At 56.1% G+C, this 25,890-nt stretch overlaps 3 protein-coding genes across 6 annotated transcripts; all 3 read right to left on the minus strand.

Moving 5' to 3' along the window:
- Positions 1 to 1,845: 1,845 nt before the first annotated feature.
- LOC135992714 (uncharacterized) lies at positions 1,846 to 8,775 on the minus strand. Of its 3 annotated transcripts, none has more exons than XR_010606761.1 (7): positions 8,125 to 8,775; positions 7,833 to 7,847; positions 7,529 to 7,718; positions 7,163 to 7,422; positions 6,958 to 7,002; positions 4,401 to 6,538; positions 1,846 to 2,085 (listed from the first exon to the last, which is right to left on the minus strand). XR_010606761.1 is itself a non-coding variant. In XM_065642066.1 (7 exons), exons 1-7 carry the CDS (start codon positions 8,170 to 8,172, stop codon positions 5,891 to 5,893), a joined length of 1,089 nt encoding a protein of 362 aa, XP_065498138.1. In that variant the 5' UTR covers positions 8,173 to 8,768; the 3' UTR covers positions 2,180 to 5,890. The 3 variants fall into 3 exon arrangements, 2 of the variants coding, with proteins under 2 accessions (XP_065498138.1, XP_065498137.1); XM_065642066.1 differs by lacking the exon at positions 1,846 to 2,085 and having other exon boundaries at positions 2,180 to 6,142; positions 6,260 to 6,538; positions 8,125 to 8,768; XM_065642065.1 differs by lacking the exon at positions 1,846 to 2,085 and having other exon boundaries at positions 2,180 to 6,538.
- Positions 8,776 to 9,164: 389 nt separating this feature from the next.
- On the minus strand, positions 9,165 to 11,610 carry LOC135992357 (uncharacterized). 2 transcript variants are annotated; one of them, XM_065641450.1, is made up of 6 exons: positions 11,402 to 11,610; positions 11,115 to 11,129; positions 10,810 to 10,999; positions 10,444 to 10,703; positions 10,239 to 10,283; positions 9,165 to 9,614 (listed from the first exon to the last, which is right to left on the minus strand). In XM_065641450.1, exons 1-6 carry the CDS (start codon positions 11,531 to 11,533, stop codon positions 9,606 to 9,608), a joined length of 651 nt encoding a protein of 216 aa, XP_065497522.1. In that variant the 5' UTR covers positions 11,534 to 11,610; the 3' UTR covers positions 9,165 to 9,605. The 2 variants fall into 2 exon arrangements, with proteins under 2 accessions (XP_065497522.1, XP_065497523.1); XM_065641451.1 differs by lacking the exon at positions 11,115 to 11,129.
- A 4,101-nt stretch (positions 11,611 to 15,711) lies between these two features.
- LOC135992347 (uncharacterized) lies at positions 15,712 to 18,992 on the minus strand. Its single transcript, XM_065641432.1, has 7 exons — positions 18,964 to 18,992; positions 17,974 to 18,163; positions 17,687 to 17,701; positions 17,383 to 17,572; positions 17,017 to 17,276; positions 16,812 to 16,856; positions 15,712 to 16,125 (listed from the first exon to the last, which is right to left on the minus strand). Exons 1-7 carry the CDS (start codon positions 18,990 to 18,992, stop codon positions 16,117 to 16,119), a joined length of 738 nt encoding a protein of 245 aa, XP_065497504.1. The 3' UTR covers positions 15,712 to 16,116.
- Positions 18,993 to 25,890: the final 6,898 nt, after the last annotated feature.

Below are 25,890 nucleotides of genomic sequence, written 5' to 3' on the forward strand. Positions count from 1 at the left end.
AAAAAAAAGAAAAGTAAAAAGCTGACTGCCTGCTAAAGCGGCAAAAAAGTGGGAGGGGAGAGCGGCGGCTGCTGGAGCTGGAGCTGGAGCTGGAGCTCCTCTCCTCCGGGCTCGGTGCCTGTGGGGGGCCAGGGGGGCAGTCGCTGCCGCCCGGCCTGTCCCCTGCTGGGCTGCTTTGTTGGGCGTAACGCGCACAGAGCACTCGGGTTTCCCCTTTTGGCCCAGGTTCAGAAGTAGGGATACAGCAGTTGGTGTTGTTATTTATAGGTCAGTCAGCAAATGATACTCAGAGGAAGTTACAGAAACTGAAAGCAACAGAGAGTCAGAATTTGGAAACTTTGTTAGATGAAGCCTGGAGAGTATTTAGTAACAGGGAAGAAGAAGACCGTCGGAATGATAGGCGTATGATAGTAGCAGCACTGCAAGAGAGTAGGGAATTGAGAATTGGAAAGGCTGGAAAGTTCCGAAAGCCTTTAGAAAGAGATAGGTGTGCATGGTGTGGGAAAAAGGACATTGGCAAAATGAATGTCGAGAAAGGCTCAGAGGAAGCAGGCAAAGGGAGAATTAGAAAGTAGCAAATGTTGGAAGAGACTGACAGAGACCTGGGGAATCCACCCTAGCGGATCCACTGGTTGTAATGAAGCTAGAGAAAGAACAAAACCAAGCGGAATTCTTGGTAGATACGGGAGCAACATTCTCAGTTCCCAATCAAACGTTACTGCCAATAAGTAATGACTACATAGTGGTAAAGGGAGTCACTGGCCAAAGTGAAAGAGCATATTTCTGTGAACCTTTGACATACAGATTGGGTAAACAGGTAGGCATTCACAAATTTCTACATATGCCTAACTCCCTGAAACCTCTTTTGAGGGGAGACCTATTGGGCGCAGTAATCAGATTCGAAAAAAGGGGAAATTACTCTGGAGGTAAATGATCAGCAATATGTGCAAATAATGAGCTTGCTTTTAGTAACTGTTCCCACAGAGGGCAAAATCAATGAAGAGGTTGTGAAACAAGTGTACCCCAGAGTATGGGCCACTGATGTACCTGGAAGAGCCAAAAATGCCCCACCAGTTGAGGTAAAAATCAAAGAAGGGTGACAGCCGGTAAGGATCAAACAATACCCTTTGAAAAAAGAGGACAGGGAAGGAATTCAGCCAGTAATAGAGAAATTCCTGCAAATAGGGTTATTAAAGGAATGTGAGTCCAGTTATAACACCCCTATATTGCCTGTCTGCAAGCCGGATGGGTCATATTGGGTGGTTCAGGACTTACGAGCTATAAACAAAATAACTGAGGACCTCTACCCAGTGGTGGCAAATCCATACAGCCTTTTGACAGTATTAATGCCTGATTTGACTTGCTTTACTGTTCTACATTTAAAAGATGCCTTCTTTTGCCTCCCTCTCCATGAAGCCAGCCAGACAATATTTGCATTTGAATGGGAGAACCCTAAAAGTGGATGTAAAACCCAGCTCACATGGACGGTGTTGCCACAAGGATTTAAAAATAACCCGACAATATTTGGAAATCAGCTTGCTAAAGATCTTAAATCCTTGGAAGCCCCGTCTGATGAGGGACAAATGCTGCAATATGTGGATGACATTTTGATCGCTACCAGAATAGAGGAGACGTGTCTAACCTGGACCGTAAGTTTATCGAACTTTTGGGGCTCCAAGGATACCAGGTATCACAATCAAATGTGAGTAAACCATTTTTCTATTCTCTCACGAGAAGCAGGGAATAGCCTTGGGTATACTGGCACAGGACCTTGGCCCATATCGACAAGCTGTGGCCTACTTCTCCTAACAATTAGACACAACTGCAAAAGGGTGGCCTGGATGCCTGTGGGCAGTTGCTGCAGTGGTACTGAATATACAGGAGGCTCGGAGACTTACCATGGGTCAGAAAATGACTGTGCTAGTATCCCACATGGTGTCTAACAAGATGATGTAGAAATTATCGTCACTAACAATGTCAACCCAGCTTCTTTCCTCAGCGGTAATGTTGGAGAACCAGTTCATCATGACTGCCTGGAGACCATTGAAGCAACATAATCCAATCAACCAGATCTAAAAGACATTCCTATGGAAAACATTGAAAACTGGTTTATGGACGGAAGCAGCTGTATCCTGAGCAGCGAAAGGCATACTGGTTATGCCATAACTACTAGCCATGAAGTGATCTGGACCTTTGCCGAAAAATACTTTCACACAGAAGGCAGAAATAATTGCCCTTACTCGTGCTCTGGAACTAGCTCAAGGTAAAACTGTTAACATCTATACCGACTCCAAGTATGCTTTTGGGGTTGTGCATGCACATGGAGCAATTTGGAAAGAAAGGGGACTTTTGAACTCTCAAGGCAAACATATCAAGCATGCAGAGGAGATATTGAAACTATTGGAAGCAGTTCGACTTCCTAAGAAAGTGGCAATCACGCATATTAAGGCACACCAGAAAGTGAGCTCAGAATCGGAGAAGGCTGGCGGACAGAGAGGAAAAACGAATGGCTAAGCAAAAGGTAAAAATAGAAAGTGCCCTAGTCCTTGACAGGCAGGTTTCTTTAAAAGGTAAGCCAGAGTATACTAAAGAGGATCGGAAATTCATAGTAGATTTAGAGGGATCATATAATGAGGAAGGGTGGGTTCACACCCCACAGGGAAAACTTATCATCCCCTCTCATCTAGTTTGGCCTTTAGTAAGGGAAGAACATAAGAAGGGACATTGGGGAGCAGAAGCACTATGCAAACATTTGATCAGGGAAATAAAAGCTAGAAATTTGTATACCACTGTAAAACAGGTGATATGACAGTGTGATCTTTGCCTCCAGACTAATCCCAAAAATATGCCCGAGCTAGAAATGGGTCGAACTGGGAAAGGGAATGGGTCTGGACAACAATGGCAAATTGATTTTTCGGAACTCCCAAGAAAAGGGCGGTACTGATATTTGTTGGTATTAACCAATACTTTTTCAGGTTGGCCAGAAGCATTCCCTACCAGAACAGCAAAAGCTCGGGAGGTGACCAGAATATTAATACATTAAATAATACCAAGGTTTGGAGTTCCAACTGTTATATCCTCTGATAGAGGGCCACATTTTATTGATGTATATGTGAAGTCTTTTGCAGAGAAATTTGGAACCACAATAGGAAGGTCTGTTTTAAGACTCCTGAAATCCTTCACCGCTATCAAGACTAAAGAACAAAATGCCTGGATTCATCATTCTAGAGTGAAGAAAGCCTGCGAAACACTATGGAGGATAACCCGGGTGAGACCTGGAAAACTATGTTTTTCACAATCACCTTTTGGTCCTTCTGGGTGACCAGCCTGGGTGGTGCTTACTGCATTGGTAAGAAGAAACCTGAAAGAAAAGGTAAGTGCTACAACTGCAGTAAGTGGGGTCACCATGCCAAAGAATGCGAGCTCCTGCTGCAGTCCCAAAGATGCCATTTCTGCTGGGGCACCAGCCACCTGGTCATCAGCTGCCCCAAAAGAGTAACTCAAATGTTTCATTGAACATTAAAAATTTGTTTGTTATTTGAGGGAGCGAGACAAGTCTTCTCATGTGGAAGTAGCCTTCTTACTTGTGGTCGGAGAAAATGTTACATAGGGAATAATCACGTTAGTAAAAGAATTTACTAACCTTCTTGAAAAGGGAGGATTGTTACAGGGAATTAACAATTAAAGGGTTAACCACATAGCAAGGGCCTAGAGTTTTGTGTATTATGTTAAGAAACAGAGCCTCATTAAATGCAAAGGTAAGAAGTTTTACAGCATCCAGCTGTATCCTTGAGGAGATAAGATAATGAAGATTTTCAGCAAAGGGAGAATACTTTAATCGACTCAGCAGTTGGGGTCCCGGCCAATTCAGCCTTCTAAGCCAAACATAAAAAGTTCACGCTCACCAGGTAGCACTGCGCAGGCGCAACAGGGAGGGGCCAAGGTCCTGGAACTCATTTTAATAAGAACCACCTTCTCGGGGAAAGGGTATGAATATGTATAGGCATTCCTGGGGTTATCATGAATATGTAACACCTTGCTGTATTTAAACACACCTTCTATTGCTAGAAGGCGCGCGCAAGGTTAAAGGAGCAATCCTTCACGCGCCCAACGTCAAATAAACATGCCTGCTTTATAACCTTGCGAGTTGTAAAGTTTTATGACTTCATAGGTTGTAAAGTTGTTTCCGCACATCAATACAACATATGAATATACATTTGACCCACTCCATTTCTCTCTTGCAAGATAAAAGAAAGCTAGCATACAAAATAAAAATCCCAAACATATTTTAAAAAAACAATATTACCAAAAAGCAACTTTTACTCTCCCCCCACTTTTTTTTTTTTAATTAAAAAAAAAAATGAAAGGATGATCCACTGCTGCTGATCTGGTGCTCTTACCCATGGGTGTCAGTAGCTTTCCATGCATAAATGTTCATTGTTGTCTTTAAAACAAGGGGTACAGTGCCAGTGGTGGGTAGTTTCACGAGAGCAAGTTGTCTGGTTTCATGGAGAGGGGTTGCTGGGTCCTTGTTTGACCTTTTTCCTGGAAGAACAGTGGGGGCTTGGGGACAGAAAGCAGTAAGTCGGAGGCAACCCACTGAACTCATTTTTGGCTGAGTCTTGGACCACCCCGGCAGTGGGGGACTGATTTTAAAAGAATCATGGGTAAAGGTGATCAGCAGACCCCCTTAACAGTTTCTGTGAGCCTCTGTAAATGCACGCACTGGCCGCCCCCCCGCTCACTGACTGGGGGTGGCAGGTCTGTTACCCGCCCTCAGGAATAGTGGGCGTCTCAGGGAAAATCGCTGTCCCACCGGCTCGGGGCTCTGCTTCCATGCCCCCCCAAGCGAGCAGTTCATTTTTATGGGGTGTCTTCCATGTCCCGATAAGCTTTTCCAGGGCCAGGGTAGACATTTCATCTCTTACATCTTGGGGAATTCCCTTCTCTATTCCCTCAGCCCACAAAAGGTTTCTCTTTGCCCCTGGGACACCTAGGGGAGGAGTTCGATCTACTTGCTGTTCCACTCTCAGTACAGCAGTTCTTGTGACTCCCCCCATCAGACCCCTGCTACCACAATTAAGCTCCTGAGCCACCTCCCCACAAGCCATGGCTCAACCATCCCACTGATGAATGGGGTGGGTGCCCTGGTGACAGAAGATAGAGAGAAGGCAGAGTTACTGAATGCCTTCTTTGTCTCTGTCTGCTCTGCCGGAGGCTGTCCTGAGGAGCCCCGTACCCCTGAGGCCCCAGAGGCGGGCAGGGCAATGGAGGAGTTTGCCTTGGTTGATGAGGATTGGGTTAGGGAGCAATTAAGCAATCTGGACATCCATAAATCCATGGGTCCAGATGGGATGCACCTGCGGGTGCTGAGGGAGCTGGCTGAGGTCAGTGCTGGACCACTCTCCATCATCTTTGCCAAGTCTTGGGAAATGAGAGAGGTGCCTGAGGGCTGGAGGAAAGAAAATGTCACTCCGGTCTTCAAAAAGGGCAATAAGGAGGACCCGGGCAACTATAGACCGGTCAGCCTCACCTCCATCCCTGGGAAAGTGATGGAGCACCTTATCCTTGGTGCCATCTTAAGACATATCAAGGATAAGAGGGTCATTAAAGTACATGTTGGAATACTGGTTACAGCGAATAGTGGCTTGGCAAAAGTATTTTATGATATCACAGAACTTATCAACACCTTCACAGCAAAGGGTCCTTCTACAAGCAATGTATTGGCAACCATTAGCAGCTATAATACAAAACTTCACAAGAATCCAACAGCAGAGCTTAAGATGATGTTACTCTTCTATGTTCAAAAGGAAAAAAGAGAAAGAGAGTGGTAGAGAGGGAAGGAAAACTAAGGTGTAAGAGATGAGGAAAGAGAGTAATATATCACCACTTACGGAAGGAGAGGCAAAGAAACATGGCTATAGAAAAAAAGGGAGAGAAGGAGAGAGAGCAGAGAGAAAAGAAGAAAGAAAAGGGTGAGGGATCCAGCCACTCTTGCGACTCCGCCATGTGGGTGACGATGTGTGGCCTCCGGTGTCCCACAGCCAGGATGCTGGGGTTTGTCGTCCTCCGGTTTCTGGTCCAGTTCCTGCGGCGAGGCTGGTGCGCGGGGGGTCCTCAGGGTGGTGGCTTCCCTACCATGCTGTTTTAGGTGAGGTTTTTTTATAGCTCTCTGAGTAAAGGAAAATCTGGGGGGAAGGGGTGACTGCGAAAGATCAACAAGTCTGGACAAGTCCCGGGCCACACTGAAGGGTCTCACCTTTTCCCCTTTGTGTGCCAAGCTGGGCATATCAGAAGATGGAGCTGTGTGCCCTCCAGCACATCCTCCACCTCTGGTGTTGGTCAGTCGGCCTGGGCTGTGGCTCTTAGCTTGTCGTTGATATGTAAATCGCAGTCCCTCCTGTACTGAATGTGTCATCTCCTGAGTCCTGGGGCTGGAGGAACTAGTTTTGCCACAATGGCTTTGGCCATGATCCTTATCAATACTTCCCCTCCGTGTCCTGGTCTGATGATGGTCCAGGCAGCCACGTGCAATGGGCTGCAGAGATGGGAGCGTGCTTATCATGCTTATTCCTGGTGACTCTGCAGGCCTCCCAGAGACCACCGCCCTCCTTCAGGTCCCCTTCAGGTCCCCTCAGCCCTCCCAGGGACCCCACAGCCTTCCTGGGGACCCCAGTTGTGTGTGGGCACCTCAGCCCTCCTGGGGACCCCAAAGCCCCCTCAGAGACCCTGAATCCCTCCCACAGGTCTCAGCTCTCCTGGGAATACTTGTCTCCTCTTGGGACCGCAAAGCCCTTCTGGGTACCTCAAAGGCCTTCTAGGCCCATGAGGTCCTTCCAGGAGAACCCATCCCTCATTGGGGACCCCAATCCTCCTCGAGACTCAGCCCGGCTTTAGTCCCCACAGCCCTCCCAGGGACCCTAACCCTGCCAGGGGGGCAGACATGGGGATACTCACAGCCCCACCGCTGTCTCTGCTGCCGTCTTCATCTTGGATTTCCACCTGCAAGAGAAAGCTGTCCATGTGCAGGGGGCTCCGCTGTCCCCACCGCCGTCCCCACCGCCCACGGGCACCCCAGGGGGAATCAGGTCAGGATGCAAACACAGGGCTGGGGGGTGCAGGAGCCGTCCCACCGCGGCCGTCACACCAGCTCCATGCTCACCAGTTGTGAGGAGAACTCCTCCAAGCCCAGGAGGGAGAGGGCGAAGTGGATGCAGTTGTTGCTGCTGGCACAATACTCAGCTTTGCTGTTCATCGCCTCCTTGACTTTTCTCCGGAAACCATTGAGATTGACCCCGTCTATTTTCCGGTAAATCTGGTAGTTTCCCCTCTCCTTTTTCATTCTCAATAAGCCTTCTTTGGCGATCATACCAGTAGTCATCCGACTGCTGATCACATCACGTTTCCTCTGAGTGCTGGTGGCTGGAAAAGCAAGAGCCGCCCATCACCCTGGCCCGGCCACTGCAGCCGCTGGCCACACTTTGACAATCACTGCAACCCGAATGGGAGCAGGGGATCTGGCACTTACCCCCGAAGTGTATGACCTCGTCATCCCCGCAGTAGACGGCTGCGTGTCTGAAGATCGTCTGGACAATGATGTTATTGCTTCTGTCCATGGGGAAGAGCACAATGTCCCCAGGCTGCAAATCACCCTCGAAAACCTCCTCGAAGATCTGACCGTGCCCGGGGACGCTCTTGAACAGCAAAAATCTGGTGGTCTATGAACCACACAGGGAGGGAAGGTGAGGAAGGGACAGAACCAGGCCCATCGCACCTCAAGATCACCCAAGTCCCCAAAATGCTTGTGCAGGTCTCACTCATCTCCTACTTACAGTGCTGCTTGACACCTGCAAGGAGAGAGGAACAGCAAAGGGGTGTCAGCGCCGTGCTCGTGCTGTCCTGCCCGTGCGCCAGGGCAGGGTCCCACCTGCCATCACACCCTGCCCGGGATGGATCCTGCCAGGCACAAGGGCTCGGGGAAAAGTCACCCGTCCTGCCCAACGTCTCCGAGCTGGAGCCGTCCCGGGACAAGCCCTGTCCATCTTCCCCTCCCTGTCCTGGGCTGACAGCAGCTCTGTTCAGGCAGCTGCGTGCAATGGTGTGTAGAGATGGGAGCGTGCTTACCATGGCAGACACACCGCTGGAAATGCCTGCAAAGCTGGCTGGTACCATTGTTTTCTCTGGGACAGAGCCGGTGACAGAGCCGGGCTGCTCGCTCCTCCAAGGGAATGGGTAGTTCAGCGCTGGGATGAAACCTGAGTTCACAGGTTTCGTGACAAACAGGAGGCGGAGAAAGGCTGAAAGCCAAATCCCAAACAGAACAAAGAGCAGAAAAGCCCCGGGTGGGTGTTTCTACTTCTTAAAGTTGCAATTAATTTGCTAATTCCACTGGAAATGTTAAGTTTGGGAACAGAGGGAGGGAGGTGTGGGGGAGACCCTGGAAAGGCTCTGGAGTGCAGGAGCTGCAGGACATGTGCAAAAGTGCGTGTCCTGCAAGAGGCCCCGGGGAGCGAAGAGCAGCTGCTGCTGCGGGGGCAGGAGGGGGTGGCTGCACCAGGGCTGGGACGTCGCTCAGCGGCGGCTTCGGGGAAAGGAGCTGCTGGGAACTGGAAAGTGAAAGTGACAACAGCACAAATGCCACAGGGCTGGCACAGCCTCATTCCCTGGAAGGGCATCGGAATGGTGCTGCCACCCAACCCCAAGCCCATGCTCAGGCTCGGGTTCCAGGCGGCGCTGCCGGCAGGAGGAGCGGGGCCACAGCCCTGCCACCGTCTGCAGGGCCACCCCAAGGAGCCCCTGGGACCTTCTGGCCATGGTGGCTCTGGCCCAGCATTGTCCCATGGGTGCCACAACAGCAGCATTGGGTGCACGTAGCCTTGCAGGTCCTGTCTCTTCAGTGGGGATGGATGTCCCTTAGAAAAGAGGACAGTGGTGGCATTTTCTAACCACAGGGAGGGGACCAGGGAAGGGCTCTGTGTTGTCCCCATAGATAAGGCATCCCCGTGGCATTGCAGCCACCCCTGCTGGGCTGATGTCCTCATGGGGATGCCAACATCCCCACTGACGCAGCATCCTCACAGGGACACAGCCGTCCCCAGAACCGGCATCTTCGGGAGCACACCACCATTCCCACCATTCCCACCAAAGTGTCACCAAAAGTAATGTTTCATATGGTATTATTTATTTTATTATAGGGATACTGATTGTTTCTGTTATTACTGTTCTCCAGCGTTAATTACTGATATTGGCCGGTGTTTCAGTCGTTATTATCCTGGGCAGCTAAGGACCCTCTAGAGGCTGGTGGCAGCCGGGCAGCTCTCTCAGCCCATCAGGCAGGACTGAGGCAGGAAGGCAAAACCAGGCACATTTCAAGTAGCAAAGTCCAATAAAACATCCGATTAGCGCATGGCAATTAAGCTCCAGGCAGCAGAAAGCAACGTTCCCCACCCTCCCAAAGCAAAGCTCCTTCCCTGTGCCGAGGCGTTGGGTGCGCGGGGCGATGCTGAGGCTCCTCTGTGGGTCGGGGGGATCGTCCTCTGGGGACACGGGGCTGCCACCCCTCACGCCGTGTGGCTGCTCCCCTGCCCTGCCAGGCTGGGGGGGCTTCAGATGGCCTGGAAAGGGGGGACGGTCCCCTGAGCCCCTGCCCTGCCCTTCCCAGCCCGTGCGGATGGGTCCCCTGGCAGCGCTGGCAGCTGGAGCCCAGCCCTGCTGGGGACCCCACAGCCCTGCTGGGACCCCAAAACCCCCCGAGAGACACCACAGCCCTGCTGGGACCCCAAAACCCTCTGAGGGACCCCACAGCCCTGCTGGGACCCCAAAACCCCCCGAGAGACACCACAGCCCTGCTGGGAAACCCATAACCTGCTGGAGGAACTCCCAGCCCTGCTGGGACCCCAAAATCCCCTGAGGGACCCCACAGCCCTAATAGGGGACCCAAAACCCTCTGAGGGATGCCACAGCCCTGCTGGGAAACCCAAAACCCTCTGATAGAACTCACAGCCCTGTTGGGGACCCTACAGCCCTCCTGTGGCCCTTAGCCATTTTAGGGACCCCAGCTCTCCCACACCTCAGAGCCCTCGGAGGGGCCCCACATTCCTCCTGAGGACACTGGCCTCTCAGGTCCACAAGGTCGTCCTGTGGGAACCCATGTGTCTTTGGGGACCCCTATCCTCCTCGAGACTCCGCCCTCCCAGGGACCCCAAACCCTGCCCGGGGGGTGACATGGGGATACTCACAGCCCCACCGCTACGACTCCTGCCACCTTCATCTTGGATTTGCACCTGCAAGAGAAAGCTGTCCATGCGCGGGGGGCTCCGCTGTCCCCACCGCTGTCCCCCCCGCCCACGGGCACCCCAGGGGGAATCAGGTCAGGATGCAAACGCAGGGCTGGGGGGTGCAGGAGCCGTCCCACCGCGGCCGTCACACCAGCTCCGTGCTCACCAGTTGTGAGGAGAACTCCTCCAAGCCCAGGAGGGAGAGGGCGAAGTGGATGCAGTTGTTTGTGCAGGCGTTAGAATCGGCTTCGCTGTTCATTGCCCTCCTGACTCTACTATGGAAATCACTGAGATCGACCCCACCTTTTTTCCGGTAAATTCGGCATTGCCCACTCTCTTTTATCAGGGCTTTGTAGCCTGACTTGACAATGTCACCGCAAGTCTTACAACTGGATCTGTGACCACTGCTGTTTGGAGTGTCCGTGCCTAGAAAAGCAAGAGCCGCCCATCACCCTGGCCTGGCCACCACAGCCACTGGTCACACTTTGGCCACAACCACAACCCGAAAGGAACCAGGGGGTCTGGCACTTACCCAGGAAGTGTATGACCTCTCCATCCCCGCAGTACACGGCTGCATGTTTGAAGATGGCTCCGAACATGAACTTATTGCTTCCGTCCATGGGGAAGAGCACGATGTCCCCAGGCTGCAACTCACTCTCTGACACCTCCTCGAAGATCTCCCTGCGCCCAGGGATGCTCTTGAACAGCCGAAATCTGGTCGACTGCGAACCACACCGGGAAGGGAAGGTGAGGAGGGGGCAGAACCAGCCCCATCAGCCCCCAACGCCCCCCAGATCCCCAAAATGCCAGTGCAGGTCTCACCAAGCTCCTACTTACAGTGTTTTTCAACACCTGCAAGGAGAGAGGAACAGAAAAGGGGTGTCAGCGCCGTGCTCGTGCCGTCCTGCCCGTGCGCCAGGGCAGGGTCCCACCTGCCATCACACCCTGCCCGGGACGGATCCTGCCAGGCACAAGGGCTCGGGCAAAAGTCACCCGTCCTGCCCAAAGTCTCCGAGCTGGAGCCGTCCCGGGACAAGCCCTGTCCATCTTCCCCTCCCTGTCCTGGGCTGACCACAGTCCAGGCAGCTGCGTGCAATGGGGTGCGGAGATGGGAGCGTGCTTACCAGGCTGGCACCTGCAGAAACTGCAATGCCTGCAGAGCGTACAATGCATGCAGCCAGTATAATCCCTGCAGCACCTACAATGCATGCAGCACCTACAATACTGCCAATGATGACAGAAGCGTCTTGTGGCATTGTTTTCTCTGGGACAGAGCTGGTGACAGAGCCGGGCTGCTCGCTCCTTCAGGGGCTGAGGGCAATGCAGGGGACGGGTGGTTCAGCAGGCGCTGGGATGAAACCTGACCTCACATCCTTCCTGATAAACAAGAGGCGGAGAAAGGCTGAAAGCCAAACCCCAAAGAGATCAAAGTGCAGAAAAACCTTGGGTGGGTGTTTCCACTTCTTAAAGTTGCAATCAGTTTGCTAATTCCACTGGAAATGTTAAGTTTGGGAATAGGGGGAGGTCGTTGGGGGATACCCTGGAAAGGCTCTGGAGTGCAGGAGCTGCAGGACATGTGCAAAAGTGCGTGTCCTGCAAGAGGCCCCGGGGAGCGAAGAGCAGCTGCTGCTGCGGGGGCAGGAGGGGGTGGCTGCACCAGGGCTGGGACTTCGCTCAGCGGCGGCTTCGGGGAAAGGAGCTGCTGGGAACTGGAAAGTGAAAGTGACAACAGTACAAATGTCACAGGGTGGGCACAGCCTCATTCCCTGGAAGGGCATCGCAATGGTGCTGCCACCCAACTCCAAGCCCATGCTCAGGCTCGGGTTCCAGGCGGCGCTGCCGGCAGGAGGAGCGGGGCCACAGCCCTGCCACCGTCTGCAGGGCCACCCCAAGGAGCCCCTGGGACCTTCTGGCCATGGTGGCTCTGGCCCAGCATTGTCCCATGGGTGCCACATCAGCAGCATTGGGTGGATGTGCCCTCGAAGGTCCTTTCACTTTTCTGGGGATGGATGTCCCTTAGAAGAGAGAACAGTGGTGGCATTTTCCCATCTCAGGCAGGGTACCAGGGAAGGGCTCTGTGTCTTGTCCCCATGGATAGGGCATCCTCATGGCATTGCAGCCATCCCCACAGGACTGACGTCCTCATGGGGATTCCAATGTCCCCACTGATCCAGTATCATCACAGGGACACCGCCGTCCCCAGAACCGGCATCTTCGGGAGGATACCACCATTCCCACCAAGGCGGCATCCTCACAGACATGCCACCATTCCCACCAAACAGTCACCAGAAGTTATGTTTTGCACTGTATTATTTATTTTATTATAGAGATGCTGATTGTTTCTGTTATTACTGTTCTCCAGCGGTAGTTACTGATATTGACCAGTGTTTCAGTCATTGTTATCCTGGGTAGCTAAGAAGCCCCGAGACGCTGGTGGAAGCCAGGCAGCTCTCTCAGTCCATCAGGCAGGACTGAGGCAGGAAGGCAAAACGGGCACATTTCAGGCAGCAAATTTTAATAGAGCATCTGATTAGTGCATGGCAATTAAGCTCCAGGCAGGAGAAAGCAACGTCCCCCACCCTCCCAAAGCAAAGCTCCTTCCCTGTGCCGAGGCGTTGGGTGCGCGGGGCGATGCTGAGGCTCCTCTGTGGGTCGGGGGGATCATCCTCCAAGAACACAGGGCTGCTACCCCGCACGCTGTGTGGCTGCTCCCCTGCCCCACCGGGCTGCGGGGGCTTCAGTTGGCCTGGAAAGGGGGGACGGTCCCCTGAGCCCCTGCCCTGCCCTTCCCAGCCCGTGCGGATGGGTCCCCTGGCAGCGCAGGCAGCTGGAGCCCAGCCCTGCTGGGGACCCCACAGCACTGCTGGGACCCCAAAACCCTCTGGAGGAACTCACAGCCCCGCTGGGGAACCCACAGCCCTGCTGGAGACCCCACAGCCCTCCTGTGGCCCTTAGCCATTTTAGGGACCCCAGCCCTCCCACACCCCAGAGCCCTCGGAGGGGCCCCACATTCCTCCTGAGGACACTGGCCTCTCAGGACCCCAAGGTCATCCTGTGGGATCCCATGTCTCTTTGGGGACCCCAATCCGCCTCAAGACTCAGCCCTCCCAGGGACCCCAGAGCCCTCCCAGGGACCCCAAACCCTGCCAGGGGGGCTGACATGGGGATACTCACAGCCCTACCGCTACGGCCGCTGCCACCTACATCTTGGATTTGCACCTGCAAGAGAAAGCTGTCCATGTGCAGGGGGCTCCGCTGTCCCCACCGCTGTCCCCACCGCCCACGGGCACCCCAGGGGGAATCAGGTCAGGATGCAAACGCAGGGCTGGGGGGGTGCAGGAGCCGTCCCACCGCGGCCGTCACACCAGCTCCGTGCTCACCAGTTTGGTGTACAGCTCCTCCAAGCCCAGGAGGGAGAGGGCAAAGTGGATGCAGTTGCTTTTGAAAGCATTATACTCGGCTTCGCTGTTCATCGCCTTCCTGACTTTACTCTGGAAGTCACTGGTGTTGACCCCGCCTTTTTTCCGGTAAATCCGGCATTGCCCCAACTGCTTTTTTACGGTCTCAAAGCCTTCTTTGCTGGTCAGACCAGGAGTCCTCTGACTGCTGATCACATCACTGATGCTCCCAATGCACGTGCCTGGAAAAGCAAGAGCCGCCCATCACCCTGGCCAGGCCACTGCAGCCACTGGTCACACTTTGGCCACCACCACAACCGGAATGGGACCAGGGGGCCGGGCACTTACCCAGGAACTGTATGATCTCTCTGTTCCCGCAGTACACGGCTGCATGTTTGAAGGTGTTGCTGAGATTTCCAGAGCTGCTGTCCCAGGGGAAGAGCAAGAGGTCCCTAGGCTGCAAGTCTCTCTCCGACACCTCCTCGAAGATGTCCCCGTGCCCAAGGATTGCCTTGAACAGCAGAAACTTGAGCGTCTGCCAACCGCACCAGGGAGGGAAGGTGAAGAGGCAGCAGAACCAGCCCCATTGCCCCCCAATGCTCCCCGCCCCCACACCGCTGGGAAAATTCTCACCAAACTCCTACTTACAGTGCTGCTTGACACCTACAAGGAGAGAGGAACAGCAAAGGGGTGTCAGCGCCGTGCTCGTGCCGTCCTGCCCGTGCGCCAGGGCAGGGTCCCACCTGCCATCACACCCTGCCCGGGATGGATCCTGCCAGGCACAAGGGCTCGGGCAAAAGTCACCCGTCCTGCCCAACGTCTCCGAGCTGGAGCCGTCCCGGGACAAGCCCTGTCCATTTTCCCCTCCCTGTCCTGCTCCGACCGCGTTCCAGGCAGCTGCGTGCAATGGGGTGCTGAGATGGGAGCATGCTTACCCCGATACTCCTTGCGCTGCTGGAAAGGCTTGCAATGCTGGCTGCTTGCATTGTTTTCTCCGGGATGGTTCCAGTGACAGAGCCGGGCTGCTCGCTCCTCCAAGGGCTGAGTGCAATGCAGGAGATGGGTGGTTGTTCAGGCGCTGGGGCCACACCAGACTTCACATCCTTCCTGACACACAGGAGGTGGAGAAAGGCTGAAAGCGAAACCCCAAACAGAACAAAGTGCAGAAAAGTCCTGGGCGGGTGTTTCTACTTCTTAAAGTTGCAATTAATTTGCTAATTCCACTGGAAATGTTAAGTTTGGGAACAGAGGGAGGGAGGTGTGGGGGAGACCCTGGAAAGGCTCTGGAGTGCAGGAGCTGCAGGACATGTGCAAAAGTGCGTGTCCTGCAAGAGGCCCCGGGGAGCGAAGAGCAGCTGCTGCTGCGGGGGCAGGAGGGGGTGGCTGCACCAGGGCTGGGACGTCGCTCAGCGGCGGCTTCGGGGAAAGGAGCTGCTGGGAACTGGAAAGTGAAAGTGACAACAGTACAAATGCCACAGGGCTGGCACAGCCTCATTCCCTGGAAGGGCATCGCAATGGTGCTGCCACCCAACCCCAAGCCCATGCTCAGGCTCGGGTTCCAGGCGGCGCTGCCGGCAGGAGGAGCGGGGCCACAGCCCTGCCACCGTCTGCAGGGCCACCCCAAGGAGCCCCTGGGAGCTTCTGGCCATGGTGGCTCTGGCCCAGCATTGTCCCATGGGTGCCACAACAGCAGCACTTGGTAGATGTTGCCTTGCAGGTCCTGTCTCTTCAGTGGGGATGGATGTCCCTTAGAAAAGAGGACAGTGGTGGCATTTTCTAACCACAGGGAGGGGACCAGGGAAGGGCTCTGTGTCTTGTCCCCATGGATAGGGCATCCCCATGGCATTGCAGCCACCACTGCAGGGCTGACGACCTCATGGGGATGCCAATGTCCCCACTGACCCAGCATCCTCACAGGGACACAGCCGTCGCCAGAACCGGCATCTTCGGGAGTACACCACCATTCCCACCATTCCCACCAAAGTGTCACCAAAAGTAATGTTTCATATGGTATTATTTATTTTATTATAGGGATACTGATTGTTGCTGTTATTAGTGTTCTCCAGTGGTAATTACTGATATCAGTCGGTGTTTCAGTCATTATTATCCTGGGCAGCTAAGAAGCCCCGAGGGGCTGGTGGCAGCCGGGCAGCTCTCTCAGCCCATCAGGCAGGACTGAGGCAGGAAGGCAAAATCAGGCACGTTTCAAGTAGCAAAGTCCAATAAAACATCCGATTAGCGCAGGCAATTAAGCGCCAGGCAGCAGAAAGCAACGTTCCCCACCCTCCCAAAGCAAAGCTCCTTCCCTGTGCCGAGGCGTTGGGTGCGCGGGGCGATGCTGAGGCTCCTCTGTGGGTCGGGGGGATCATCCTCGGGGGACACGGGGCTGCCACCCCTCACGCCGTGTGGCTGCTCCCCTGCCCTGCCAGGCTGGGGGGGCTTCAGACGTCCTGGAAAGGGGGGACGGTCCCCTGAGCCCCTGCCCTGCCCTTCCCAGCCCGTGCGGATGGGTCCCCTGGCAGCGCTGGCAGCTGGAGCCCAGCCCTGCTGGGGACCCCACAGCCCTGCTGGGACCCCAAAACCCCCCGAGAGACACCACAGCCCTGCTGGGACCCCAAAACCCCCCGAGAGACACCACAGCCTTGCTGGGAAACCCATAACCTGCTGGAGGAACTCACAGCCCTGCTGGGACCCCAAAACCCCCCGAGAGACACCACAGCCTTGCTGGGAAACCTATAACCTGCTGGAGGAACTCACAGCCCTGCTGGGACCCCAAAATCCCCTGAGGGACCCCACAGCCCTAATAGGGGACCCAAAACCCTCTGAGGGATGCCACAGCCCTGCTGGGAAACCCAAAACCCTCTGACAGAACTCACAGCCCTGTTGGGGACCCTACAGCCCTCCTGTGGCCCTTAGCCATTTTAGGGACCCCAGCCCTCCCACACCCCAGAGCCCTTGGAGGGGCCCCACATTCCTCCTGAGGACACTGGCCTCTCAGGACCCCAAGGTCATCCTGTGGGATCCCATGTCCCTTTGGGGACCCCAATCCTCCTCGAGACTCAGCCTTTCCAGGGACCCCAGAGCCCTCCCAGGGACCACAAACTCTGCCCAGGGGGGCTGACATGGGGATACTCACAGCCCCACCGCTACGACTCCTGCCACCTTCATCTTGGATTTGCACCTGCAAGAGAAAGCTGTCCATGTGCAGGGGGCTCCGCTGTCCCCACCGCTGTCCCCACCGCCCACGGGCACCCCAGGGGGAATCAGGTCAGGATGCAAACGCAGGGCTGGGGGGTGCAGGAGCCGTCCCACCGCGGCCGTCACACCAGCTCCGTGCTCACCAGTTGTGAGGAGAACTCCTCCAAGCCCAGGAGGGAGAGGGCGAAGTGGATGCAGTTGTTTGTGCAGGCGTTATACTCGGCTTTGCTGTTCATTGCCCTCCTGACTCTACTATGGAAATCATTGAGATCGACCCCACCTTTTTTCCGGTAAATTTGGCATTGACCCCTTTCATTTCTCAGGGCTTTGTAGCCTGACTTGACAATCTGACCGCGAGACTTAGAAATGGATCTGTGACCACTGCTGTTCGGAGTGTCCGTGCCTAGAAAAGCAAGAGCCGCCCATCACCCTGGCCTGGCCACCACAGCCACTGGCCACACTTTGGCCACAAACACAACACGAAAGAAACCAGGGCTTGTGGCAGTTACCCAGGAAGTGTATGACCTCTCCATTCCCGCAGTACACGGCTGCATGTTTGAAGATAACCTGGACCATGGTGTTATTGCTTCTGTCCATGGGGAAGAGCAAGACGTCCCCAGGCTGCAACTCACTCTCTGACACCTCCTCGAAGATCTCCCCGTGCCCAGGGACGCTCTTGAACAGCAGAAATCTGGTGGTCTATGAACCACACAGGGAGGGAAGGTGAGGAGGTGGCAGAACCAGCCTCATCGCCCCCCAACATCCCCCAGATCCCCAAAATGCTGGTGCAGGTCTCACCAAGCTCCTACTTACAGTGTTTCCCAACAGCTGCAAGGAGAGAGGAACAGAAAAGGGGTGTCAGTGCCATGCTCGTGCCGTCCTGCCCGTGCGCCAGGGCAGGGTCCCACCTGCCATCACACCCTGCCCGGGATGGATCCTGCCAGGCACAAGGGCTCGGGCAAAAGTCACCCGTCCTGCCCAACGTCTCCGAGCTGGAGCCGTCCTGGGACAAGCCCTGTCCATCTTCCCCTCCCTGTCCTGGGCTGACCATGGTCCAGGCAGCCGCGTGCAATGGGGTGCTGAGATGGGAGCGTGCTTACCAGGCCAGTGCCAGCAGCTGCTACGCCTGCAGCACCTGCAATGCCACCAATGATGGCAGCTGGTTGCATTGTTTTCTTTGGGACAGAGTCGGTGACAGAGCCGGGCTGCTCACTCCTCCAAGGGCTGAGGGAAATGCAGGGGATGGGTAGTTCAGCAGCCGTTGGGGCCAAACCCCACCTCACGTCCTTCCTGATACACAGGAGGCGGAGAGAGGCTGAAAGCCAAACCCCAAAGAGAACAAAGTGCAGAAAAGCCTTGGGCGGGTGTTTCCACTTCTTAAAGTTGCAATTAATTAGCCTATTCCACTGGAAATGTTAAGTTTGGGAATAGGGAGAGGTCGTTGGGGGATACCCTGGAAAGGCTCTGGAGTGCAGGAGCTGCAGGACATGTGCAAAAGTGTGTGTCCTGCAAGAGGCCCCGGGGAGCAAAGAGCAGCTGCTGCTGCGGGGGCAGGAGGGGGTGGCTGCACCAGGGCTGGGACGTCGCTCAGCGGCGGCTTCGGGGAAAGGAGCTGCTGGGAACTGCAAAGTGACAACAGCACAAATGCCACAGGGCTGGCACAGCCTCATTCCCTGGAAGGGCATCGGAATAGTGCTGCCACCCAACCCCAAGCCCATGCTCAGGCTCGGGTTCCAGGGGGCGCTGCCGGCAGGAGGAGCGGGGCCACAGCCCTGCCACCGTCTGCAGGGCCACCCCAAGGAGCCCCTGGGACCTTCTGGCCATGGTGGCTCTGGCCCAGCATTGTCCCATGGGTGTCACATCAGCAGCATTGGGTGCACGTGGCCTTGCAGGTCCTGTCTCTTCGGTGGGGATGGATGTCCCTTAGAAAAGACAACAGCGGTGGCATTTTCTAACCACAGGGAGGGGACCAGGGAAGGGCTCTGTGTCTTGTCCCCATGGATAGGGCACCCCCATGGCATTGCAGCCACCACTGCAGGGCTGACGACCTCATGGGGATGCCAATGTCCCCACTGACCCAGCATCCTCACAGGGACACAGCCGTCGCCAGAACCGGCATCTTCGGGAGTACACCACCATTCCCACCATTCCCACCAAAGTGTCACCAAAAGTAATGTTTCATATGGTATTATTTATTTTATTATAGGGATACTGATTGTTTCTGTTATTAGTGTTCTCCAGTGGTAATTACTGATATCAGTCGGTGTTTCAGTCATTATTATCCTGGGCAGCTAAGAAGCCCCGAGGGGCTGGTGGCAGCCGGGCAGCTCTCTCAGCCCATCAGGCAGGACTGAGGCAGGAAGGCAAAATCAGGCACGTTTCAAGTAGCAAAGTCCAATAAAACATCCGATTAGCGCAGGCAATTAAGCGCCAGGCAGCAGAAAGCAACGTTCCCCACCCTCCCAAAGCAAAGCTCCTTCCCTGTGCCGAGGCGTTGGGTGCGCGGGGCGATGCTGAGGCTCCTCTGTGGGTCGGGGGGATCATCCTCGGGGGACACGGGGCTGCCACCCCTCACGCCGTGTGGCTGCTCCCCTGCCCTGCCAGGCTGGGGGGGCTTCAGACGTCCTGGAAAGGGGGGACGGTCCCCTGAGCCCCTGCCCTGCCCTTCCCAGCCCGTGCGGATGGGTCCCCTGGCAGCGCTGGCAGCTGGAGCCCAGCCCTGCTGGGGACCCCACAGCCCTGCTGGGACCCCAAAACCCCCCGAGAGACACCACAGCCCTGCTGGGACCCCAAAACCCCCCGAGAGACACCACAGCCTTGCTGGGAAACCCATAACCTGCTGGAGGAACTCACAGCCCTGCTGGGACCCCAAAACCCCCCGAGAGACACCACAGCCTTGCTGGGAAACCTATAACCTGCTGGAGGAACTCACAGCCCTGCTGGGACCCCAAAATCCCCTGAGGGACCCCACAGCCCTAATAGGGGACCCAAAACCCTCTGAGGGATGCCACAGCCCTGCTGGGAAACCCAAAACCCTCTGACAGAACTCACAGCCCTGTTGGGGACCCTACAGCCCTCCTGTGGCCCTTAGCCATTTTAGGGACCCCAGCCCTCCCACACCCCAGAGCCCTCGGAGGGGCCCCACATTCCTCCTGAGGACACTGGCCTCTCAGGACCCCAAGGTCATCCTGTGGGATCCCATGTCCCTTTGGGGACCCCAATCCTCCTCGAGACTCAGCCTTTCCAGGGACCCCAGAGCCCTCCCAGGGACCACAAACTCTGCCCAGGGGGGCTGACATGGGGATACTCACAGCCCTACTGCTACGACTCCTGCCACCTTCATCTTGGATTTGCACCTGCAAGAGAAAGCTGTCCATGTGCAGGGGGCTCCGCTGTCCCCACCGCTGTCCCCACCGCCCACGGGCACCCCAGGGGGAATCAGGTCAGGATGCAAACGCAGGGCTGGGGGGGTGCAGGAGCCGTCCCACCGCGGCCGTCACACCAGCTCCGTGCTCACCAGTTGTGAGGAGAACTTCTCCAAGCCCAGGAGGGAGAGGGCGAAGTGGATGCAGTTGTTTGTGCAGGCGTTATACTCGGCTTTGCTGTTCATTGCCCTCCTGACTCTACTATGGAAATCATTGAGATCGACCCCACCTTTTTTCCGGTAAATTTGGCATTGACCCCTTTCATTTCTCAGGGCTTTGTAGCCTGACTTGACAATCTGACCGCGAGACTTAGAAATGGATCTGCAACCACTGCTGTTCGGAGTGTCCGTGCCTAGAAAAGCAAGAGCCGCCCATCACCCTGGCCTGGCCACCACAGCCACTGGCCACACTTTGGCCACAAACACAACACGAAAGAAACCAGGGCTTGTGACAGTTACCCAGGAAGTGTATGACCTCTCCATCCCCGCAGTACACAGCTGCATGTTTGAAGATAACCTGGACCATGGTGTTATTGCTTCTGTCCATGGGGAAGAGCACAATGTCCCCAGGCTGCAACTCACTCTCTGACACCTCCTCGAAGATCTCCCCGTGCCCAGGGACGCTCTTGAACAGCAGAAATCTGGTGGTCTATGAACCACACAGGGAGGGAAGGTGAGGAGGTGGCAGAACCAGCCTCATCGCCCCCCAACATCCCCCAGATCCCCAAAATGTTGGTGCAGGTCTCACCAAACTCCTACTTACAGTGTTTCCCAACACCTGCAAGGAGAGAGGAACAGCAAAGGGGTGTCAGCGCCGTGCTCGTGCCGTCCTGCCCGTGCGCCAGGGCAGGGTCCCACCTGCCATCACACCCTGCCCGGGATGGATCCTGCCAGGCACAAGGGCTCGGGCAAAAGTCACCCGTCCTGCCCAACGTCTCCGAGCTGGAGCCGTCCCGGGACAAGCCCTGTCCATCTTCCCCTCCCTGTCCTGTTCCGACCGCGTTCCAGGCAGCTGCGTGCAATGGGGTGCTGAGATGGGAGCGTGCTTACCAGGCCAGTGCCAGCAGCTGCAATGGTTACAGCACCTGCAATGCCACCAATGATGGCAGCAGCAGCTGGTTGCATTGTTTTCTCTGGGACAGAGCCGGTGACAGAGCCGGGCTGCTCACTCCTCCAAGGGCTGAGGGAAATGCAGGGGATGGGTGGTTCAGCAGCCGTTGGGCCCAAACCCCACCTCACGTCCTTCCTGATACACAGGAGGCGGAGAGAGGCTGAAAGCCAAACCCCAAACAGAACAAAGTGCAGAAAAGCCTTGGGCGGGTGTTTCCACTTCTTAAAGTTGCAATTAATTAGCCTATTCCACTGGAAATGTTAAGTTTGGGAACAGGGGGAGGTCGTTGGGGGATACCCTGGAGAGGCTCTGGAGTGCAGGAGCTGCAGGACATGTGCAAAAGTGCGTGTCCTGCAAGAGGCCCCGGGGAGCGAAGAGCAGCTGCTGCTGCGGGGGCAGGAGGGGGTGGCTGCACCAGGGCTGGGACGTCGCTCAGCGGCGGCTTCGGGGAAAGGAGCTGCTGGGAACCGCAAAGTGAAAGTGACAACAGCACAAATGCCACAGGGCTGGCACAGCCTCATTCCCTGGAAGGGCATCGGAATGGTGCTGCCACCCAACCCCAAGCCCATGCTCAGGCTCGGGTTCCAGGCGGCGCTGCCGGCAGGAGGAGCGGGGCCACAGCCCTGCCACCGTCTGCAGGGCCACCCCAAGGAGCCCCTGGGACCTTCTGGCCATGGTGGCTCTGGCCCAGCATTGTCCCATGGGTGCCACAACAGCAGCAATGGGTGCACGTGGCCTTGCAGGTCCTTTCTCTTTGGTGGGGATGGATGTCCCTTAGAAAAGACATCAGTGGTGGCATTTTCCCAGCTCAGGGAGGGCATCATGGAAGGGTTCTCTTTCTTGTGCCCATGGATAGGGCATCCTCGTGGCATTGCAGCCATCCCCGCAGGGCTGATGTCCTCATGGGGATGCCAATGTCCCCACTGACCCCGCATCCTGCCAGGGACACCGCTGTCCCCAGAAGTGGCATCTTCAGGAGCATACCACCACTCCCACCAAGGTGGCATCCTCACAGACATGCCACCATTCCCACCAAACAGTCACCAGAAGTTATGTTTTGCACTGTATTATTTATTTTATTATAGAGATGCTGATTGTTTCTGTTATTACTGTTCTCCAGCGGTAGTTACTGATATTGACCAGTGTTTCAGTCATTGTTATCCTGGGTAGCTAAGAAGCCCCGAGATGCTGGTGGAAGCCAGGCAGCTCTCTCAGTCCATCAGGCAGGACTGAGGCAGGAAGGCAAAACGGGCACATTTCAGGCAGCAAATTTTAATAGAGCATCTGATTAGTGCATGGCAATTAAGCGCCAGGCAGCAGAAAGCAACGTCCCCCACCCTCCCAAAGCAAAGCTCCTTCCCTGTGCCGAGGCGTTGGGTGCGCGGGGTGATGCTGAGGCTCCTCTGTGGGTCGGGGGGATCATCCTCGGGGGACACGGGGCTGCCACCCCTCACGCCGTGTGGCTGCTCCCCTGCCCCACCGGGCTGCAGGGGCTTCAGATGTCCTGGAAAGGGGGGACGGTCCCCTGAGCCCCTGCCCTGCCCTTCCCAGCCCGTGCGGATGGGTCCCCTGGCAGCGCTGGCAGCTGGAGCCCAGCCCTGCTGGGGACCCCACAGCCCTGCTGGGACCCCAAAACCCTGTGAGAGACTCCACAGCCCTTCTAGGGACCCCAAAACCCCCCGAGAGACCCCACAGCCCTGCTGGGACCCCCAAACCTCCTGAGAGACACCACAGCCCCGCTGGGAAAACCCATAACCTGCTGGAGGAACTCACAGCCCTGTTGGGGACCTTACAGCCCTCCTGTGGCCCTTAGCCGTTTTAGGGACCCCAGCCCTCCCACACCCCAGAGCCCTCGGAGGGGCCCCACATTCCTCCTGAGGACACTGGCCTCTCAGGACCCCAAGGTCATCCTGTGGGATCCCATGTCCCTTTGGAGACCCCAGTCCTCCTCGAGACTCAGCCTTCCCAGGGACCCCAGAGCCCTCCCAGGGACCCCAAACCCTGCCAGGGGGGCTGACATGGGGATACTCACAGCCCTACTGCTACGGCTGCTGCCACCTTCTTCTTGGATTTGCACCTGCAAGAGAAAGCTGTCCATGTGCAGGGGGCTCCGCTGTCCCCACCGCTGTCCCCACCGCCCACGGGCACCCCAGGGGGAATCAGGTCAGGATGCAAACGCAGGGCTGGGGGGGTGCAGGAGCCATCCCACCGCGGCCGTCACACCAGCTCCGTGCTCACCAGTTTGGAGTAGAACTCCTCCAAGCCCAGGAGGGAGAGGGCGAAGTGGATGCAGTTGTTTTTATAAAAGGAATACTTGGCTTCGCTGTTCATCGCCTTGTTGAGTCTGCTCTTGAAGGCTTTGAGATCAACACCACCTTTTTTCCGGTAAATCTGGCACTTTCCCCTGTCTTTTTTCAGGGCTGTGTAGCCTTGTTTGCTGATCAGACCGGGAGTCGTCTGACTGCTGATCAGACCACTGCTGTTCGGAGTGCCGGCACCTGGAAAAGCAAGAGCCGCCTATCATCCTGGCCTGGTCACTGCAGCCGCTGGTCACACTTTGGCCATCATCACAACCTGAACGGCAGCAGGGCATCGGGTGCTTACCTTGGAAGTGTATGACCTCTCCATCCCCGCAGTACACGGCTGCGTGTTTGAAGAGGATCCTGCTGACGATGGGAGTGTTTCTGTCCATGGGGAAGAGCAAGATGTCCCCAGGCTGCAACTCACTCTCTGACACCTCCTCGAAGATGTCCCCGTGACCGGGGATGCTCTTGGTGAACAGAAACTTCAGCGCCACATACTCCCTCTACCAAACACATTGGGGAGCAAAGGTCAGGAGGCAGCAGAACCAGTCTCATCACCTCGAACACCCCCTATATCCCAAAAATGCAGGTGCAGGTCTCACCAAGCTCCTACTTACAGTGTTTCCCGACACCTGCAAGGAGAGAGGAACAGAAAAGGGGTGTCAGCGCCGTGCTCGTGCCGTCCTGCCCGTGCGCCAGGGCAGGGTCCCACCTGCCATCACACCCTGCCCGGGATGGATCCTGCCAGGCACAAGGGCTCGGGCAAAAGTCACCCGTCCTGCCCAACGCCTGTGAGCTGGAGCCGTCCCGGGACAAGCCCTGTCCATCTTCCCCTCCCTGTCCTGGGCTGACCGCGGTCCAGGCAGCTGCGTGCAATGGGGTGCGGAGATGGGAGCGTGCTTACCAGGCTGGCACTTGCAGCACCTGCAAGACTTGCAGCTCCAGCACCGATGAGAGAGGAGGCTTGTAGCATTGTTTTCTTTGGGACAGAGCCGGTGACAGAGCCGGGCTGCTCGCTCCTCCAGGGGCTGACGGAAATGCAGGGGATGGGTGGTTCAGCAGGCGCTGGGATGAAACTCGATCTTACATCCTTCCTGACACACAGGAGGCGGAGAAAGGCTGAAAGCCAAACCCCAAACAGAACAAGGTGCAGAAAACCCCTGGGCGGGTGTTTCCACTTGTTAAAGTTGCAATTAATTTGCTAATTCCACTGGAAATATTAAGTTTGGGAACAGAACGAGGCAGTTGGGGTGGGAGACCCTGGAAAGTCTCTGGAGTGCAGGAGCTGCAGGACACGTGCAAAAGTGCGTGTCCTGCAAGAGGCCCCGGGGAGCGAAGAGCAGCTGCTGCTGCGGGGGCAGGAGGGGGTGGCTGCACCAGGGCTGGGACGTCGCTCAGCGGCGGCTTCGGGGAAAGGAGCTGCTGGGAAACAGAAGTGAAAGTGAAAACAACAAAAAATCCACAGGGTGGGCACAACCTCTCCATACAAACCATCCGTTGCCACTCAAGAGCGATGCCAGAGGCACCATCATGCCGCCGATCCTCAGGTTAAGGATCTTCCATCCCCGTGTGTCCCTCACCCACATTGTCACTTTCGCAGCACCCTGGCCGGACCCCACATCTGCAGGTGGTGGCTCTTGCCGTGCTTGGACACGATCCCAGATGAGACATCCCCGAGCTGCCTGTGGGGCAGAGGGATCACTGTGCCCCGTGTCCCTTGCACAGGGATGTCCTCATGCTATGACCACCTGCTGGGGCTTACCTTCCAGGTGGATGCTCTCCCCATCACCGCAATAGACATTGTGCGTGCCCCACCAGCCAGAGGCAGGAACAGGTCCCATCAGGGACCACGTTGAAGTGCTGGCCCGGTAGCCCCTCAGAGAGGAAGAATGCTATGGTGCTCGCTGCCCTGGTCACTGCCTGCAGACCCGCCCGTGTCTCAGGGCCACCAGTGTCCTGGGGACAGCAGCAGCATCACTGACCCTCTGGCTCATCCCCCATCCCCAGTGGCTTGGGCACAGCTTGGCTTTCCAAGGATGTGGAAACTCTTTGAGAAGGGGTCATCTCCTCCAGGTGCTGAGCACCCAGGGGTGCTGAGGAAAGGGCAGAGTATGCAGGATTTGGCCCTATTGAGCACGCATCCCTGATGGCACCCACCCCTGACAGCACCCACCCCTGA

This window comes from Caloenas nicobarica, chromosome 10, assembly GCF_036013445.1.
Source record: "Caloenas nicobarica isolate bCalNic1 chromosome 10, bCalNic1.hap1, whole genome shotgun sequence".
Lineage (NCBI taxonomy): Eukaryota > Metazoa > Chordata > Aves > Columbiformes > Columbidae > Caloenas > Caloenas nicobarica.